General features: G+C 37.9%; 1 protein-coding gene across 2 annotated transcripts in view; it reads left to right on the plus strand.

Moving 5' to 3' along the window:
* The window catches only part of LOC127454187 (SWI/SNF complex subunit SMARCC1-like), a 28,908-nt gene extending 12,841 nt beyond the window's left edge, over positions 1-16,067 (plus strand). For both annotated transcript variants that reach the window (XM_051721210.1, XM_051721211.1), the window contains exons 22-28: positions 7,503-7,558; positions 7,820-7,964; positions 9,664-9,818; positions 9,986-10,120; positions 12,791-13,049; positions 13,968-14,111; positions 14,213-16,067. In XM_051721210.1, the coding sequence (XP_051577170.1) occupies positions 7,503-7,558; positions 7,820-7,964; positions 9,664-9,818; positions 9,986-10,120; positions 12,791-13,049; positions 13,968-14,111; positions 14,213-14,316 (998 nt within the window). In that variant the 3' untranslated portion in view covers positions 14,317-16,067. The remainder of the gene's footprint in view (positions 1-7,502; positions 7,559-7,819; positions 7,965-9,663; positions 9,819-9,985; positions 10,121-12,790; positions 13,050-13,967; positions 14,112-14,212) is intronic.
* Positions 16,068-18,221: the final 2,154 nt, after the last annotated feature.

The raw sequence follows: 18,221 nt of genomic DNA on the forward strand, positions 1-18,221 counted from the left end.
GTTCCAAGGAGTAAAATCGGTCATATGGACTTAGAACTACACGAGTTTCAAAGTGATGACAAAATTCTGATTTTTGTTTAAACTATTCCTTTATAAGTTTCCCACCTTCACACCCATCTGGGCCAGCCTGTGTGAGAAGACAATACTGTGTGAAGCACTAGAGGCAGTGTTTGTGCGTCTGGACTAGGGCTGCCCCCTGATAGTTGACCAAACCTTAGTCCATGGGAAGAGTCTTGGTTGACCAAGTTTTGATTGGTCGGTTGGTCGCAGAAAAAACTCCACAGGAAACCGACAAACAGTGGTATTACTGCTGGTTGGACGCTAGGTGGTACTATGGGGTAATTTTCGTTAAGCAGGGTTAGGGTTAAGCCTACACAATAAAGACACATTGATTTCAAACTTTGAACTTTATATGTATTTTAACTGGAAAATTTTTTTTAAATGTGTTGTTCAACTTTTTGAAAGATGGCTTTACAACCATTGTCAATATCTCTCTGGCAAAGAACCTACTTCATCTGTGCATTCTCTACCCGTCGGGTATCTCGTTCTCTGGGAAAATACATTGTGTGTGAAGAAATTCCCAATATATCTATCGCAATATCCAATTACATCGGCAACCGGCATGGTTCGAGGTGAATGTGTTTTTGAATTATTTTGTTTTAATCACAGATGTATAGACTGCAGAGTTGTGTTCACAATAAACTGCTCTATGGAAATAAAGAGAACTGAACTCAAAACACCTCCTGAACGGAGATGTCTGAGGTCATTTGCAGCACTTATAGATGATAATGTTCTTGCAACAAAAAATAAATAAATCAGAAGACAAAAAAAAAGAAAAAAAAAAGAGTAAGAACCTTTTACATGCGTGTTCCACGAGACTGCACGCCTCCGTATCAGCGTGTCATATATGCGCATAGACTGCTTTTCTGTCATCTGTTCTTAATAATATAATACTGTGTCTGTGTGTCTATGGGCAAATTATTTGTAATATTAATTTGATAATAATAATAAAAGCATAAAAATAATAATAATTTAATACATGGGAAAAAGAGCCAAATATCGTTGATCCCCGAGATCATCGTCTGTCGGCACAACCCGAATGTGCATTTCTCTCTATAAATTAACAAAATGTTCAGACAGTGTCCTTGCTGGTTTTTCCGACACATTCAGAATCATTACCGCTTTTGCCAGTGTCGCTCGCTTCGTGCGTGCGCTTGTAAAATTTATATTTTAAAGGCTCTTTATTACGGTTTCGTATTTCTGTGTAATGTAGAACAGTGTTAGCAATGTTACTTATAACATTCTTTCTCAGCCCTGGAACTCCAAACCATTTTCTGATGCCCCCCCAAAATATATATATATATAAGTAATTAAATTAATATCATAAATGTGCGACTAGTCGACTAAATGGCTTAAATTAACAACTACTAGTCCACTAGGAAAATCTTTGGTCGGGGGCAGCCCTAGTTTGGACACAATGGTAGCCAATGGCTAGATGCAGCATTGGCAGATGGGGCGCACACGTGGGAGGGTTGAAACTGGGTCAGTTGAGTGTGACCTAGTGTGACATGGTGTGCCAATGGAGGCTTTGCCACACACACACGCCTTGTTACTAAAAGCTCAAACACACAGCAGCTAACAAGCGCGCACATTCCATTTTCATATGTGCCTTTGTTCAGCTGTGATTCTCTAATGCTTGTTTATAAGATCATAACTACCCACTATGTCACACTGTACTCTTCTCTAATGGCTGGTATTTCTGTGCTCACAATAAGTTCCCTGATCATTTCATTGTACTTCAGATGGCAATGCACTTATTTAGAGTATTAGGATTAATTTATATTGCAAAAGTTTTCTGCTCAAATCAGTTTTTTCAGGTTGTTCACATGACGTTTTAAAGGTGCACTCTAATCTTTTTCTCATTAAAAAAAAAGCTTGGCTCCTAAAGAAATGAATTTTTGTAATTTTGAAATGCGTGTATAAAATCATGAGCACTCGAGTGAAATGAAGACTTGTACTTATGAAAGATGTTTTATTCTACATGGAGAGGGTCCCCTCATGGGGGCAGCCATGTTAGTATCACATGACCCGCCGAATATTTCTCACTTAATCTCAGTGTCTGCCCTGTTATTGAACACTAACTCATAGATTAAATTATCTTGGCTTACTGTGAATAGTGAATTTCTACAATGGCATCGATAGCTAAAAGCTATTGTGTTTGAATGATCCTGCATCCATAACTCTAGGTGTCAGTTTAACTTAAACACATTAATAAAATTACTGAGTGCACCTTTAAATTAGACACTGATTTAAATGGGTGATGCTCGTAAATCCATGCATCATTCTTTCATTTCATATTCAGTTAGGAATTCAAAATCAGAAAAACAAAAAATGTCTTATTTCATTATTCGTTTACAAAACCAATATTAAAAAACAATGACTTGTTTTTCGTGATTTAGATTTAATGCTCAAGTTAGAAATTGGAAAAATAGCCACGGGACACTGCATTTTGATGATTTAATTTCACTAATATATAGCTTGAATATTTGATTCGCACACATGGGTGGACCTGAAGCGCCCCTTTCTTCTGGTTGGTCAACCTGCACCGTCATCTTCTCAGTGCTGTGAGACAGAATAAAAGTTCTCTGCTGTTTAATTGTTCAGATGAATTTGTCTCATTTAATATTAAATTCTTTACCATTTATTCTCAAACTCATCACATTTATTACAGCTGAGCTATCTCTCTCTCATCAAATAGTGCCTACACATAACCGTAAAATGTTCATTGAATGCAGACAGGGTTTCGTCTTCATGAGATTCAGCATTAGGACAATCATTGCCATGTGAAGCAATTGATAAGCGATACACACACACACATTATTAAGATGATTATTAAGATTAATCCCTCACTCTGTATGCCAAATGTCACCGTTATCCTTCATGCCACAACTTGTTTTATTCATTTATAAGTGGTACCATGCAGTGCAGCTGATCAGTTGGGCACTGGTTGTCCACACTGCACTGGAGAATCGGCTGCAGTTGGGTCTGGCATTCGCAGTTTTGGTGTCCAGATGTCACTTTAAAACCGGGGACGTTCCCGATTTTACAAGTCATGTACTGTGTCACGGTGGACTTATTATTAGTCTGAGGCAGCTATAGCTTGATTGCTTGAAGCGTTTTAAATTGATATCAGTGTTTTATGCATTTTTGACATGAGAAATCATCAGAGTATTGAAAGACTCGGTTTTTCATTTTTACATACTGCAGTGCAATGAACAAAGCAAGATGCGGTTCAGGGAATATACAGACTTAACGTTGGGTGCATCCAAGACAAATGAGTATTCATGCCAGTGAATTATAACAGCTAGAAAAGTAAATAACAAATAATAATAACAAATAAATTGGAAGATATTATAACATTTAATTTAAGTCTAAGTATTTACATTGCAGTGAAAAGTACTAATATAAATTTCAGATCATTCTGACATCCACGTTTTTGAATGGGAATATATAGCCTTTACCTACTGGGTTGTATACACTGGGGGAAAAAAATGCAACTCTATTCAGTACACTAAATCAGTACATTTAAAATCAACCTAATACATTTATGTTTGAGATTAGAGCATAATTATATTGTGTAAAGTCCAAGTAAAATTCAACACAGTCATAAAAGTGATATTACATTGATATGAAATGATCAAATTGATTCAGACTTCTAACAGAGTGTTCACTCAACATGATATTTACTGCTTTCTCAATTAATTAAATTGAGTTAATCCAACACAATCTTTTAGTATTTGATCTCAACTTAATTTCATTGTGTACAATTCAACTATGTTTACTTAATCCAATTGTATTATGACTATGTGAAAAAGATTGGTTGCATCAAAGTATTTTTGAAACGGGACAGGGGATTTACATTTTCAGCATGCTTTTCATGAGACTGGATTGGGAGAGTAAATTTTGAAATTAAGTGTTATTTTAATGTATTTCTACACCAAATGAAAGTAGGAGACTTGTTAGTGTTTTTTGTTCTGTTATGAGGGGATTTAGAGAAGTTTCTGTCATAGTGGATATTTTTTGGAGGTTACCATTGTGGAGAAGAGTGAAGCTAATGGTTAGGTCGAGGACGGGTGATTTTCAGCATTGTACTTTGCTGAACAAACGTGTATATTGCTTTAGTCATGACGCAAAGACTGAAGGATCATCAGCATTCAGACTGATTGAAGGTCAGTAGACCCTCAACAGCACCATCCTTGTCATACTGAACAAAAAGATATCTATAATATGTTAATGTGTATTGTTGCTAGCTAGCAACAAGCTGTTAAATTGAGTGAAGTAATTGGACAGATCTAATTTAAGTGAGATTATTAATTCCTTTGGGTTTATGCAACACAGATCATTTAAGTAGAGCCTACATTTTCATTTCATATTAAGGAAACTCATTTTCATTATGTGGAACCGATTTCCATAATTTAATTGCGTAAAACCAATGACGTTTTTTTCAGTATACGCGGCAGTTTTGTGTGCCTTTTACTATCGGACAAATGTGAAGGCTATGTGTAAATGCTGATTTTAAATTAACTCATCGAGCTTTTGAGAGACGAGCATTCATGAACTTCCTGTAGCATAATTTCCATGATGAGCAAGTGCCTCGAACCAAAGCTCCCAGAGCAGTGTAAAGTTAGTTTTAGGTTCAATATTTTTTGGGTATTCGGTTTCTCGTACCTGCGCTCTCTGCCGGTGGTAAGTTTGCAAAGATTTTGCACACTTGGCTTGATGTTATGGTATATAAATTGTATATAACTATAGTGTACAGACATAAAACACTGCACTCAGAACTGTCAGTTGATACGGCTGCAGAATTGACTGAAAATGCTCCGATGCGCTTTCATTGCTTAGCGTACTTAAGGGACCGTCTGAAAATTCCACTCACTATTAAACACAGGTGGTGTCCAATCACTCATTCAGTTGATGTGCAAGTTAAACATAAAACATTAAAAGTACACTTTTACATTCTAAATGTTGTAGTAGGTTGCCAGTAAATAGACTGAGCTACTACAAGTGAGATTTTTATAGTAAGTCCAATAATATGAATACAGTATTAGATTATTTAAAATAAATAATAATTCACCAAAATATCTTCACATTCCAAAGGTTGTAGTAAGTTCCCAGTGGATGGACTGACATACTACAGATTAGATGTTTACAGTAAGTCCAATAATGACTGTGGTATTAGTTTATTTTGGGGGGGGGGGGGACTAAAATTCACCAAAATGTTATTTCACATTCCAAAGGTTGTAGTTAATTCCCAGTAGATAGACGGATTTAGATAGGTGAGATTAGTTAATCAAATAATATGAGTACAGTATTAGGTTATTTTAGGATAAACATAATATCTGAATGTTATTTTCACATTCCAAAGGTTATAGTAACTTCCCAGTGGATAGACTGACTAACTGTAAAAATCTCACCTGTACTAAGTCAGTCTATCTACTGGGAACTTACTACAACCTTTGGAATGTGAAAATAATGTTTTCTTTAATTTTATTGATCCCCCCCCCCCTCCATATTAGTGAATGCTGTGCATACTCTGGCGATCTACTACAACCTGCGAAATTTTGTTGTTTGTTTTAATTTTTAAATAATGTTTCTTTTTAATGATAGAACATGCAAGACAGTAGTCAAATAAATGACTGCTTTGACACCAGTGACTTTTTAGTTGTGGGTGGAGTTTTCAACGAATATTGAACTTTAAACTAACTTTACCCTGCAGATAAGCCTATGTCTTTACAATGTAGGCATATGCTTCAATAGTCTTATGAATGTATGGTTATTTTCGTCATCTCATTTAAAACCATGCCTTTCAAAACCGGAGCAACGTCAAAGACAGCAGGTTTATGTGTAGGGCTATCTGATAAATATGACTACTTGATGACAGAGATAGCTCAGCTGCAGTGAACTTGGTGAGTTTTGGAGAATAAATGGTAAAGAATGTAATATTAACTGAGAAAAATTCATCTGAACAATTAAACAGCAGAGAAATTTTATTCTGTCTCACAGCATTGAGAAGACGACAGCACAGGTTGACCAATCAGAAGAAAGGGGCGTTTCAGATCCACCCATATGTGCGAATGAAATATTCAAGCTATATATTAGTGAAATCAAAACACAGTGTCCTGTGGCTATTTTTCCAATTTTCTATTTTTAACTTGAGCATTAAATCGAGATTACGTATCGGAATTGGTTTTTAATATTGGTTTTGTAAACGAATAATGAAATAAGTTGTTTTTTGTTTCTCTGATTTTGAATTCCTAATAGAATATGAAATGAACGAATGATACACGGATTCTCGTAAACTGGCCAGTGTGTTTAAAACGCCCTACCCTGGTATGCTCATAATAGCATTAACACATTTAATGTAGTAATATGTATTATGTGATATAATGAATTTGGAAGGGTCTCGCTTTCACACGTTCTATAGTACTGCAGCAAAACGATGCAAATTCTCACACGATAGCCATTGTGAACAAGCATGGTTTATACGTTGTAGATGTAGACCGACATGGGTTTTCTTAATGGCCGATGCCGATATCCAGAGTAGGGTGGCAGATAAAATGCCAATATGTCACACAATTTAATACAACAGTAAATGATATATACATAAATTGGCTAAAAAAGATTTTTTTAATTTAGCAGTATATTTACTCAACTTTATCTTTGAAAAATACAAATGATTTTGTGCGATTTAGATGGCAGTTTTTCCTGGATTTTGTTTAGACTTCCAGTTTTAGTAATTTGTTTGCACAAATAAATTGTAATGCATTAGGAAGAAGGAAATAACCGTGCACACAGTAGTCCAACAACCATGGACGTGCACGTTAGCAATCACATTTTCTCACAAAAAGACTGAGTGAAACTAATTGACTAACATAAGTGCTCAACAGGAAGAAAATGTTGGATTTGCGCAAGTTTTGTGAGGTTCGTGAATTAAATCTGTTTAAAGGAGACATCTGCATATTTGCAGATTGTAAATGATAGTTTTATTGATATTTGCCTTTTTGTCATTAGACGAGACAGTTACGGGAAACCGTTAAGAAGAGAGGGGGAATGAAATGTGCAAGCACTTTAAACCTCATGAGCTCATACGCTTCTGTCGCGGCTCTATGCGGAACCGTTTAAATGAGACCGTGTTGCACACATGTTTTAACAAGATGGCACATAACAATAAAACAAACTGTGTTTAGTCATTTATATGTCTCATACGGCTCCTTCACATGCAAGCAAGCAGTTTTCGGCACCGTTGCCACTTGAGAAACGAATCAGCTAAATGGGAAAATTTATCGGCTAATGCCAATCATTTAAAACTGGCAAATATCGGCTGATTTATCGGCCTCTGCAATCTTTTAGTCGACCACCAGTACGATGTATCTGGTTATTGTGAGGTACACTCAGCCATTTTGTATTTGATGTTCTCAAACAGTTTGTTCTTCTCCTCCCAGAAACAACAGAGACAGAGAAGACTGACACAGATTCTGACTCCCAGCAGCCTGATAAGGTCAGGTTTGTCCCTACCCCAGTAGCCAGATGTGTCTACATCATAGTCATATTTTAGAGTTGAGTTTAAAAAAAAAAAGAAAAAAACGATCAGAAGTATTCAAGTCCCAGCACTTTTTTCCCCCCCAGTCTCTCTCTCTCTCCATATGAACCTAGTTCTTCCAAGTTCACATTTTATACAGTCATCTGGTCTTGATTTACATTTCAATTTTCTCATGCTGTCTGGCTCACGTCTCACTGTTCCCCATCTCATCTGTCTCAGGCGGAGTCAAAGGATGAAGCAGAGAAGCCCAGTGAGTCTGCTGAGAAGCCGGCAGAGAAAGAAAAGAACGAGACTACAGAGAAGTCTGAGCCACAGCAAGAGGAGGAAGATGAAGAGAGTGAGTCAGGAGACGCAAAGACTGCAGGTACAGACGCTAACAGCCACATCAACACAAGATTCTCGTGGGTTTGACTGCCGTTTGGTTCTTCATGTCTAAAAAGCCAGCCAAAAAAGCCACCATTTCACTGACATACAAAACAATCACAATAATGCCCAATAAATGTTAAGTTTGGTCTCAAAATGCAGCTTAACCGCCTACATAGCCTAGTGGTTACTGCAAATGCTTTAGCACATTGAGACGTGGGCACAACAATGCAGTTTGGAATCCAGCTTGCTACAACCTGTCAATACATGCACCTTTACCAATAGATGCTCCAATCGCTTATGCGCATTCTGGTTGCAGAATGATGCGCTTCGATGTGTGTGCGCAACAAGTAGTTCACAGCATGCAACAATTTATTAAAGGAATCCATTGTCTGTCAGGCACCCCACCATAAAGAATCAGCAACAGACTCCACAAAAATATTGTCCTTTAATTTGTTCACAACACCTCACAAATAAACCTGTGGACTATGCATAAAATGGTAACGTTGCTTACAGCAGGCAAGATAATGACTAAAATTTAATTGAATTGTTGAATTTGTACACAAGCAATGCTTCAAAAGAGATGATTAATTGAGAAGCAACTTCTCAAAGTTTACCGGGCTGATGGCAACTACACACAAAAATGAATAGCAAGCACCAGGCGGACACTGTCCATAACCACAGTAACAGCTGCACCAACCAGCAAGGAACAAAGACAAGATATGTTCACATATAGGCTTACACTGAAAAACTCTTTTACATTATTAAAATTATATATAATATTTTTGCCACATGTAAATAAAAAGAAAATACTTTTTTTTTTTTTTCATTTTTTTATCCCCTTTTCTCCCAATTTTAGAATGTCCAATTCCCACTACTTAGTAGGTCCTCGTGGTGGCGCGGATATTCACCTCAATCTGGGTGGTGGAGAAGTCTCAGCTGCCTCCGCTTCTGAAACAGTCAATCCGCGCATCTTATCACGTGGGTCGTTGTGCATGACACCGCGGAGACTCCGCATGTGGAGGCTCATGCTACTCTCCGCGATCCATGCACAACTTACCACGCGCCCCATTGAGAGCGAGAACCACTAATCGTGACCACGAGGAGGTTACCCCATGTGACTCTACCCTCCCTAGCAACCGGGCCAATTTGGTTGCTTAGGAGACCTGGCTGGAGTCTCTCAGCACACCCTGGATTCGAACTTGCGACTCCAGGGGTGGTAATCAGTGTCAATACTAGCTGAGCTACCCAGGCCCTCTAAATAAAACATTTCTAAATTTTTGACCTTAGATTGTAAGTTCTTTTGGTTAAGCTAAAGTTGACATTTTTAATCGTGGTTAATAGTGACACCATTTAATCGTGACATTTCTAATATTCTAGTATAACAAGTAATAAATGAAGACTTTTTGGTGTTCTCTCTTTCTTTTTTTAAATGCTACTTATTCAAGAGAAAGAGAGATGCTGTCAAAATAGCAATGACTTTGAATGGTAAGCTGTACAAGCAAAAATATTTGCAATTTTGAGGCTTTGGTACCACGACCGTGGCACCGGCTGGCATGCAACTCTAGAATCAACTAGAACGGATACCCACAAACAGTGCTATCAAAAGGCTTGATATTATGAGGTCAAATACCAACTTTTAGTAAAATATTATTGTAGCAATGTAAAGGAGTGTAACATGTTTTAATGTCATGTTTTAGAAAAAAAAGAGGAGGCCATGGAGACCACAGAAGAAGGGAAGGAAGGAGAGGAGGAGCAGGAAGAAGCAAAGAAAAAGCTGGAGTTGGATATAGAAGAGGGCAACATTGCCACTGCTGCCGCTGCTGCTCTGGCATCTGCTGCCACCAAGGCAAAGGTAACGTGTCCAGTCAAGGGACAGATTGATCTGCGACATAGTTGCTATTCGCAAATCCTTTTACTTCCCCTTGATACCAACATATATTTTGAGCTTTATGCAGCTGTTACCAATTTCATGTTCTCTATGGCAGTTAACTTAATTTCATGTGTTTTTCTCCATCTCAGCACCTGGCTGCGGTGGAAGAGAGAAAGATCAAGTCTCTTGTGGCTCTGTTGGTGGAGACTCAGATGAAGAAGCTGGAGATCAAGCTCAGACATTTTGAGGAGCTGGAGACCATCATGGACCGTGAAAAGGAAGCAGTGAGTGTCGTTGATTATCAGGATGAATCATGTCAGATTATATTCCACTCTAAAAATCAAAAGAAAGAAGTTGAAAATCTATATTTTACTACATTTTAGGACCATTAAGATTTCTTGCATTGTGACATTATTTAAAGACAATAGCCCATGCAACCAGGTAAATTACAGGAAAATCGTTGGGTTGCCTTTACTGGTAAACGTACCAAATGGGCTGTTCACGCATCAAACTACTGTCCGTATTTTTTCCGTTTTGCTACCAATCACAGATCAGCACCAAATGCCTTTAAACGATGTGACATTGTTTGCTGGAAATGACCTCAGCATGGCTGTGCCGGAAATGTGGGCTTTTAGTTTGAAAACATGGTGTGGTATGATTTTGTAGCTGAATGTATGCGGTTGGTAATGTTTTTTTATTTATTTTTTTTACTTTTTGCCAAATGTTTTCATTTATGCACTTGCTTGAGACTCAACGACACCATATGCGATGACTTCAAATGAGATTTTGAACTACAAAGAACAAAATGCTGTCACTAGCATCCGAAGGTGGAGACGCTATCTGAGGCTGAAAAGCACAGTAATATATACGTTTGCGTGAAGAATGTGGGTTCAACACAGAATACATGGGAAATCACTAATTGTTCCTTTCAGCTGTTGGGAAATGTATTAGTCCACTCGGATGAAGAGAAGAGCTCTAGTTTCACTATCTGACCAGTTTGTTGAAATTTTTCTTACTTCCGAGTCACCGATGTTAAATGGCACAGAGTAATTGTGTCATCTCCATCAGAACGTTCTTATGTCAGCACGCCCTGACCTCGTACGAATTTAAACCGCTAGTCTTCTGGCTCTGTTCACACATACCATCAATAAGGAAATGTATAGGTAATGATAGAACTTTGCATTAAGGTAAATTGACAGAGCAAAACTTACCAGTATTTTCAAAAGGGTTGTGTTCACATGACCTCTATACTGTAAATTGTAGGTCATTTTCTGGAAAAGGCTGTATGTGTGAATGTGACAATTAATGCACTTTTCCCCCCTTCCATAAAAGTTTAGACTTCATTGTAGTATTTATTGTACTGCCTTTTATGCATATTTAAATAAAACAATTGTCACAGTACTTTTTCCTTATAATACATTGTAATACATCTAGATGCATTATGGTAATAGTATTAGAGGGAAAAATGTGCTTAATTGTCATGAAGATGCAAACATTTTAATGTCCTGAGACTATTTTTGTGTTGAAATAATAGAATAACTGCTTTGTTCAATGTTGCCAATAACTTTGACACGTTTTTTCCATGTCAGGCAGAGCTGTAGAATCTCCTAATTAGTTGTAGTTTGAAGCTGTGATTTACACCCCTATTGACAGTCTTGTTGTAATATGGTAATTTGTCATTTTTAATAAAATGGTTTTTACTGCCACACCGTCAATGTCAGAAGATATTTAGTGCTGGGATAGTTCACTCATCCTCTGAGATTTGATATGCCATGTGCTTTTGTGTCCTGCTGTCTTGTATCTGCACACCAGAGGCGCTCTTTACAAGAGACTTGGAAGAACTCTGCTGAAATAGTAACCCAATTTAGCCACTGTAAATAGTGCATGAAGGATGTGTCTTTATATAGCCCAGCAAATAGCACTTTATTTTCCCCTAGTGTCCACACTGAATGCACCTCTGATTTCAGTTAAACATTCTGCATTTAGAGCGTGACCCCTGTGGCTTTTTGCACGTTGCTGAACATCACTGATTAGCAATTGTTAATTATTGCTGCTTGCTTAGGCAGGGGACTTGATCTTGGCACCACAATATAGTCTTCAAAGTGGGCTCTGTTGACTTGGGCCAGTAAGCAACTACCAAGCAATCTCAAACACCATAGAAACCAGTTTTCCAGTTGTCTCTTTCCACACTGACAGCTTGCTAATCTAAGTCGTTGTAGAAAGAAGTCTCTTGGCATCCATTTCGACACCTACATCATTATTGTAGCAACTGATGTAGATACAGGCTACCGGATGCTGACTACACTGCCCAAACAAACGGATGCAATTTCATCACTTGCCAAATAACAGTTTAGATATTCAATCCTAAAAATCTGAATTGTGTGATCGTGAATTTTAGCTTTCCTTCATCAGGGTTCCCATGGTCATGGAAAACCTGTAAATGTAAGGGCATTTTAAAATGTGTATTTTCAGGCCCGGTAAGTCATGAAAGTTTCTATAGTAAATGTAATTTTTCTAGTAGCGCTCTGCTCTAAAATATTTAATCACCTAAATAGCTATGTTTCCATCCAAGTTGCAAATTTAATTTATGCAAATAAACATTGCAAAAACAATTTGCGAATAAAGCCGTTTTTCCATCCAAAGGTGTTCAAAAGGATGAAATAGTCAGTTCCAGTCGACACTGAGTGTTTTATTAATAAAATACTGGTGGTTTAGAGCTTGCAGACAAAACACTAAAGAACTTTCTCATGTTGGGGAGCGACAGCAAGTCACACACTTTTTTTTTTTTTTTTATGTGAAATCCCAAAATGCGCTTTAAAAAAAGTTGACGGAAACATAGCTATTGTTGCTCTTGGTTTGAGTGATGTCAGATTTGTGTGTGGTATGGGAACCCTGTGCCATCCAGATTAGTTGATTTAACAGGAGTTCTTCATTCTTTCTCTGCCTCTCTTTAGCTGGAGCTCCAGAGGCAGCAGCTGCTGACAGAGCGACAGGCGTTCCACATGGAGCAGCTAAAGTATGCTGAGATGAAGGCTCGTCAACAAATGGAGCAGCAGGCAGCCGCTGCGCAGCAGAACGCAGGAGGACACCACGGGCCTGCCCCTGCCCCACATGGCCCACCTCCTGGCATGCACCCTGGCCATCCTGGGCACCCTGGCCCTGGATATCCACCCATGCTGCACACCATGGGTCCCCACCATGGCCCACAGACAGGTCAGCACTCGCACTGATGTTCTGGTTCTATCCGTGTGAGGTGGTGCAAGAGCTGAGCAATTTTTTATTTGGGGTCTTGGCATTCCTTCCGGCCAAATGATTGTGCTCCATATATGGAATATGTGAAATACCAAATATTAACAGTATATTCACAATTATGGTGTTGCCATCAAAGCAACTGTTTATATTGCGATGATTTTGTTTCTCTTTTTATTTTGCCAAATTGTCTTGGCTTTAATTGCTGTTTAGTTGAGTTGATGGTTTCTCTGATCACCCTAAATGACCATTTTAAGCCATTTCTGAGCACTGCATCATTGTATATTGGGGTGATTCTCACAAAACCTGTCAAGAAAATGTCCTGGTCCTATTTGACTCCAAGAAAAGAAAAAAAAAAAACGCATGATATATTTAATGTTTACGGGTAGAAAATTAAGCTTATTTTAGGGCCATTAAGATTTTTTATTTTTTTATTGTGGCATTATTTTCATGACAATTTCGCACATTTACTCCCCAATTCTCATTACCGCAGTGTGATAAAATATTGGCATTATGAAAGTCTTATTATTGTCATTAAAAATAATGGGAATAATATTAGGTAAAATATACGGCACGTTACGGTAATGAGATTTGGAGGATAGAATGTGCTAATGCTAAGTTGTCTTAAATTATATAACATTGCTAAAACAAATTTGGTCCTAAATCTAGGCCTAATTTCCCTAAATTAAATTTGATATTTATTTATTTTTGTATCAATTTGGGGTTAAATATGTACAGGACATTTTCTTGACAGGTTTCGTGAGAATCACAATTGAATATCATCAAAAGTCTGAAAAATATCAACATTCTTTTAGTTCTATCCTGTAGCCCTTTTATGCATCAATGCAACTCTCTTCAAATTAATCTTGTTTCTTTTTACAGGACCAATGGTTGGACCAGTCCAGCCCATGGCAGGTCAGCCTATGTCAGGCCGAATGATGCCTGTACCTCCCCCAGTTGGCCCCCCACAGGGCAGCCTGCCCCCCATGATGGGACCTCGACACCCTGGACCACCCAACGGCATGTGTGAGTAACTGTTCGATTTCTGTCTGTTCTTTCATTCCATATTTTTGTGCCTTTTTATATGTTTTAGGACTTTGTTTTCAAAATTGTTTCTTGTCTTACAGACACAGGGCCTTCCCCTCCTCAACCTACACAGCCTGATGTAGTGCCTGCTGGCCCAGCGGGACCTCCTGCATCGGTGCCGCCTTCTCGTGCTGCTGAAAACTAAAATATTCCTGTCCCCACACACATTCACACATTCACACACACATACAAGTTTTTGCTCCTTAACTCCAAATTAAACCAGGTTCCTTTGACAAGCTTGCAGACCTGCTCTGTTGATTGCCTTGCTGATGGGTGGGTCATCTCTAAAGCCCCTCTTTCCCCAGCTGAGCACTCGCCGCCTCACCCATAAACATTCTCACGTGCTCAGGGCACATAGTCGAGAGTGCTATGATTCATGCATCTCTTGGCTAGTAATAGCACTGGCTTCTGATATTATTTCTCTGATGTTAGGGTTTGTAAAGAGAGTGCTGCTGCTAACAGGCTTCTGTGTTTGGGGAGGGACACTGCTGCTGGCGTCCGACTCCTCCCTGTAATGTGACTGATGGAATTGTATGTGTATATTGTGCTAATCCATGAAAGCTTAACCCTCCGAAACCAGAGGGAGTGGACGCCTTGCTAGAGTCGACTCGCTCTTCTAAATCACAATGTAGTTATGAGCCGGTCAGCAGCGTCTTGTCTTTTCCGCAGACCGGTAAAGAAGTCCTGTGGTGCCATAGAACCAAATCTTGCTACTGCCTCGTGTGTTTGTGGGGTGGTATCCATTTCAGCAGGGTTTCCCGGTGGCTTACTTGAGCTTCCTTATTAAAATTCTCATCTAGCTAAAATCTACCTCGCTGGTGCAACTGTCTATTGTACTGAGTCTGTGTTCATGAGCATCACATCGGTTTAACTGCATCGAGCAGACTTAGTTTGTGATGCTCTGCTTGATCAGTCACATTTTGACCCCATGATGCCCTGGCTAAAATGGAGATCAATAAGAGATCACCCTAGATGGGTGTAACTCACACCATCACCCTCCCTTGCTTTGCAGTCCTAAACATACCCCATGTACTGTATTGTGGGGAAAAAAAGAGCACACACCAACCTGTGATTTTTAGAGATGTACCCACATTCACATTAAAGGTATAGTTCACCCAAAAATGTAATTATCATTTACTGACCCTCATGTTCCAAACCTGGAACTCAAAGATGTTGAGCAGAATGACAGCCTCAGTCACCATTCACTTTCATTGTATGAAAAAAGAAAAAAAAAAGACATGCATTGAAAGTGAATGGTGTGTTCCATGGAAGAATGTCATGAGGGTAAGTAAATGATTTCAGAATCTCCATTTTTGGTTGAACTATCCCTATAACCATGTTTACTTCAGATACTGTGCAGATCTACAGATACATATAAACAACATGCCACGTGAAAACCTCCATTCGTTCTCTTGGAGAAAAAATGAGGTAATTATGGTATCACACTGAAGTGATGGAGGAACTCTGCTTATTTTAGGTGTAGCTTGCCTTTTGTGCTCCTCCCTTAGATGCTGACAGAGTAGCTGCCCTGCCTTGCTCTACCTCTTTCACTTTACTACCTCCTTTCTCTCTCTCTCTCTCTTCCTGTTACGATTGTTCATTCTTTCTTTCTCTTTCTGTGTGCCCATGTGACTGCTGCATTACTGCTGTGTGGAGGCTGTTGTCCTCCTCCTCAGGTGAACCAAGCCCTTCAACATGGCCCACCCCGCTACACTACACACATACACACACAGATAACACACATTTCCTCTTCCAAAACTTTCCAGGCTGTATATCACAGGAGTCGGGGGTGAAAAACCCTGCCCTCCAGAATCCCCCTCCCATATATATCTTTTATTGCTTTTTATTTTATGGTAATGTATTTTTAAGAAAATAAAGTTTGTGTAGACTCTGTTATCTCTGTTCTTGGAAGTTTGTAGCTTTCTTTTTATTTTGAACCAGGCACATTGATATTGAGACCTGAACACTGTCAAATAAAAATGTTTTTTTTTGTTTTTGGACAACTGTTTCTGTTTCCGTTTTAGCTGCTTTTGTGGCTGTCAAGTGGAGTCGGAAAATTGTAATAACGAGTTCTGAGCACATGAATGACCAAGCAAAGTTGTATTGACCACTAGGAAACTCGGAACTCTAGATACCAGAGTTACCACACTGGAAGAGGCTTGTCATCATGAAAGATGATAGAAAGCAATGATTTGCTAAATTATTTAAATTTATGGTTATTTCATTAATATTCACTTGTTACAGAGCTTGTAGTTTTTACAAGCAATTTAATGTTTTTCATTCTGATTAAGTCTGTTTCGTTGAGCCCACATAATTTAGTTGGATTAAGTCAATGTACTGTAGTAGTTTTAACTCTACTTCATTAGGTTCATCAAACTCAATTTACTGAGGTTTTTTTTTTTTTCATTTAATTTTCTTTTCTTAACCCAACTTGATTTATTTTAATCATTAGTAAATGCCAGAAGAGCACGTGTAAGGATATTGAAACTGTTGCACTGTCAATTTAAGTGCAGCTATTTATAGAGATAACCAGCACTCCAATTAAGTATCACTTAAAATTGAAAGTCCATCCTCAACCTAAGCAAAAGCACCATTCTTCACCACATGGATAACCCCAAAACTCCAACATAACAGACTCTTTTTAAATACCAATATTACAGAACATTATATATTTACAAATCCCATTCTCATTTTGCCCAAAAATACATAAAATTACACTTAATTTCAACACTAATTTTCTCAATCAAGTCCCATGCAAAGCATACTGGGAAATTGAAATCCCCTGCCCAGTTTTATCAAAGCTACATTAACACCACAAAAAGAATTCATGTAGTCCCAACTCAAATGGATTAAGTTAACTTCTATTTTACTCATTTAAATGGTTAAAATGCAATAAAATCAAGTTGACAAAATGTTTTATAATTGGGTTGCTTTAGTTCATTTTAATTAAGTAAACTGAACAAACAGCAAATAAAATATATATATATATATTTGAGTATAATGACTTGCCCTTTGCGGTTTTATGCCAATGGATTTGTTTGATACCATGCATTGAAACCATATAGGTTGTGTATAAGTCATGCAAGTGTCTTCACTTATGCTTCAGTGGTACAATGTAAAAAAAGCTGTTGTTGTGCGTTGATTTTAGTTTGGTTTCTTTTGTATTTTGTTTCTGACCTAGTTTCTTTGTCTGCTTGATATGTATTAACAACTCGGATGAATGAGCTTCCCAGGTGCACATGATAATAGGCCTCTAGATGTATATGGCAATAACTAGTCAATTTCATGTAAAAACTCAGCTATGGCTCTCTCTCATTTTGTATAATTAATCTCTTTCATAAATCATTAAGTGTATTTAAAGACCATAAAATTGCTCTTTTTTTCCCCTCTCTCTCTCTGTAGTGACAAATTTCCTATTGAAATGAAGTTTTTTATTTTTTTATTTTATGCCTTAAGGTTTTGATCAAGTTTACTATCATAAGACCGTAAAGCCAATAGACGTGGGCTTTAATACCTCAAAACTATATTGATTTCTTGGGATCTTTATCTACGAGTAGATTTACAACCATCAAAAGACTGATGCAATGGTGTTTATTGGTTTTGTCCATAATTTGCTCAAAATGCACTTTGGCAAATTCAGATCATACTCTGAAAGCATGCAGGATATATAACTACCTTGTGTAATGTAACTCCTTACCCAGATAATCCAACATGTGGAAGGATGGTGTGTCAGTCAAAGTGTGCCTGATGAAATAGATGTAGCGATGGTTCTGTTTTCTCTTTGTTTTCATCATTTTATTTTTGAGTACCATTTTAAAATTAACCCCTAAACCATAAGAGGCCTTGCACTGCAATGATTGTACCACAGGTAAAGGTTTAGATTGCCAAACTGGTAAAGTCACAAATGGTGGTAACAGCAATATTAAATACCCATGTTCACAAAACTGTTAAATTTCTTTATTGTAAATATTGGTAATAATTTTTCCAAGTAATAGTTCAACGGCTTAAAGGGTTAGTTCACCCAAAATTGAAAATTATCTCAGCATTTAC

The sequence above is a fragment of the Myxocyprinus asiaticus genome, chromosome 16 (assembly GCF_019703515.2).
Source record: "Myxocyprinus asiaticus isolate MX2 ecotype Aquarium Trade chromosome 16, UBuf_Myxa_2, whole genome shotgun sequence".
Lineage (NCBI taxonomy): Eukaryota > Metazoa > Chordata > Actinopteri > Cypriniformes > Catostomidae > Myxocyprinus > Myxocyprinus asiaticus.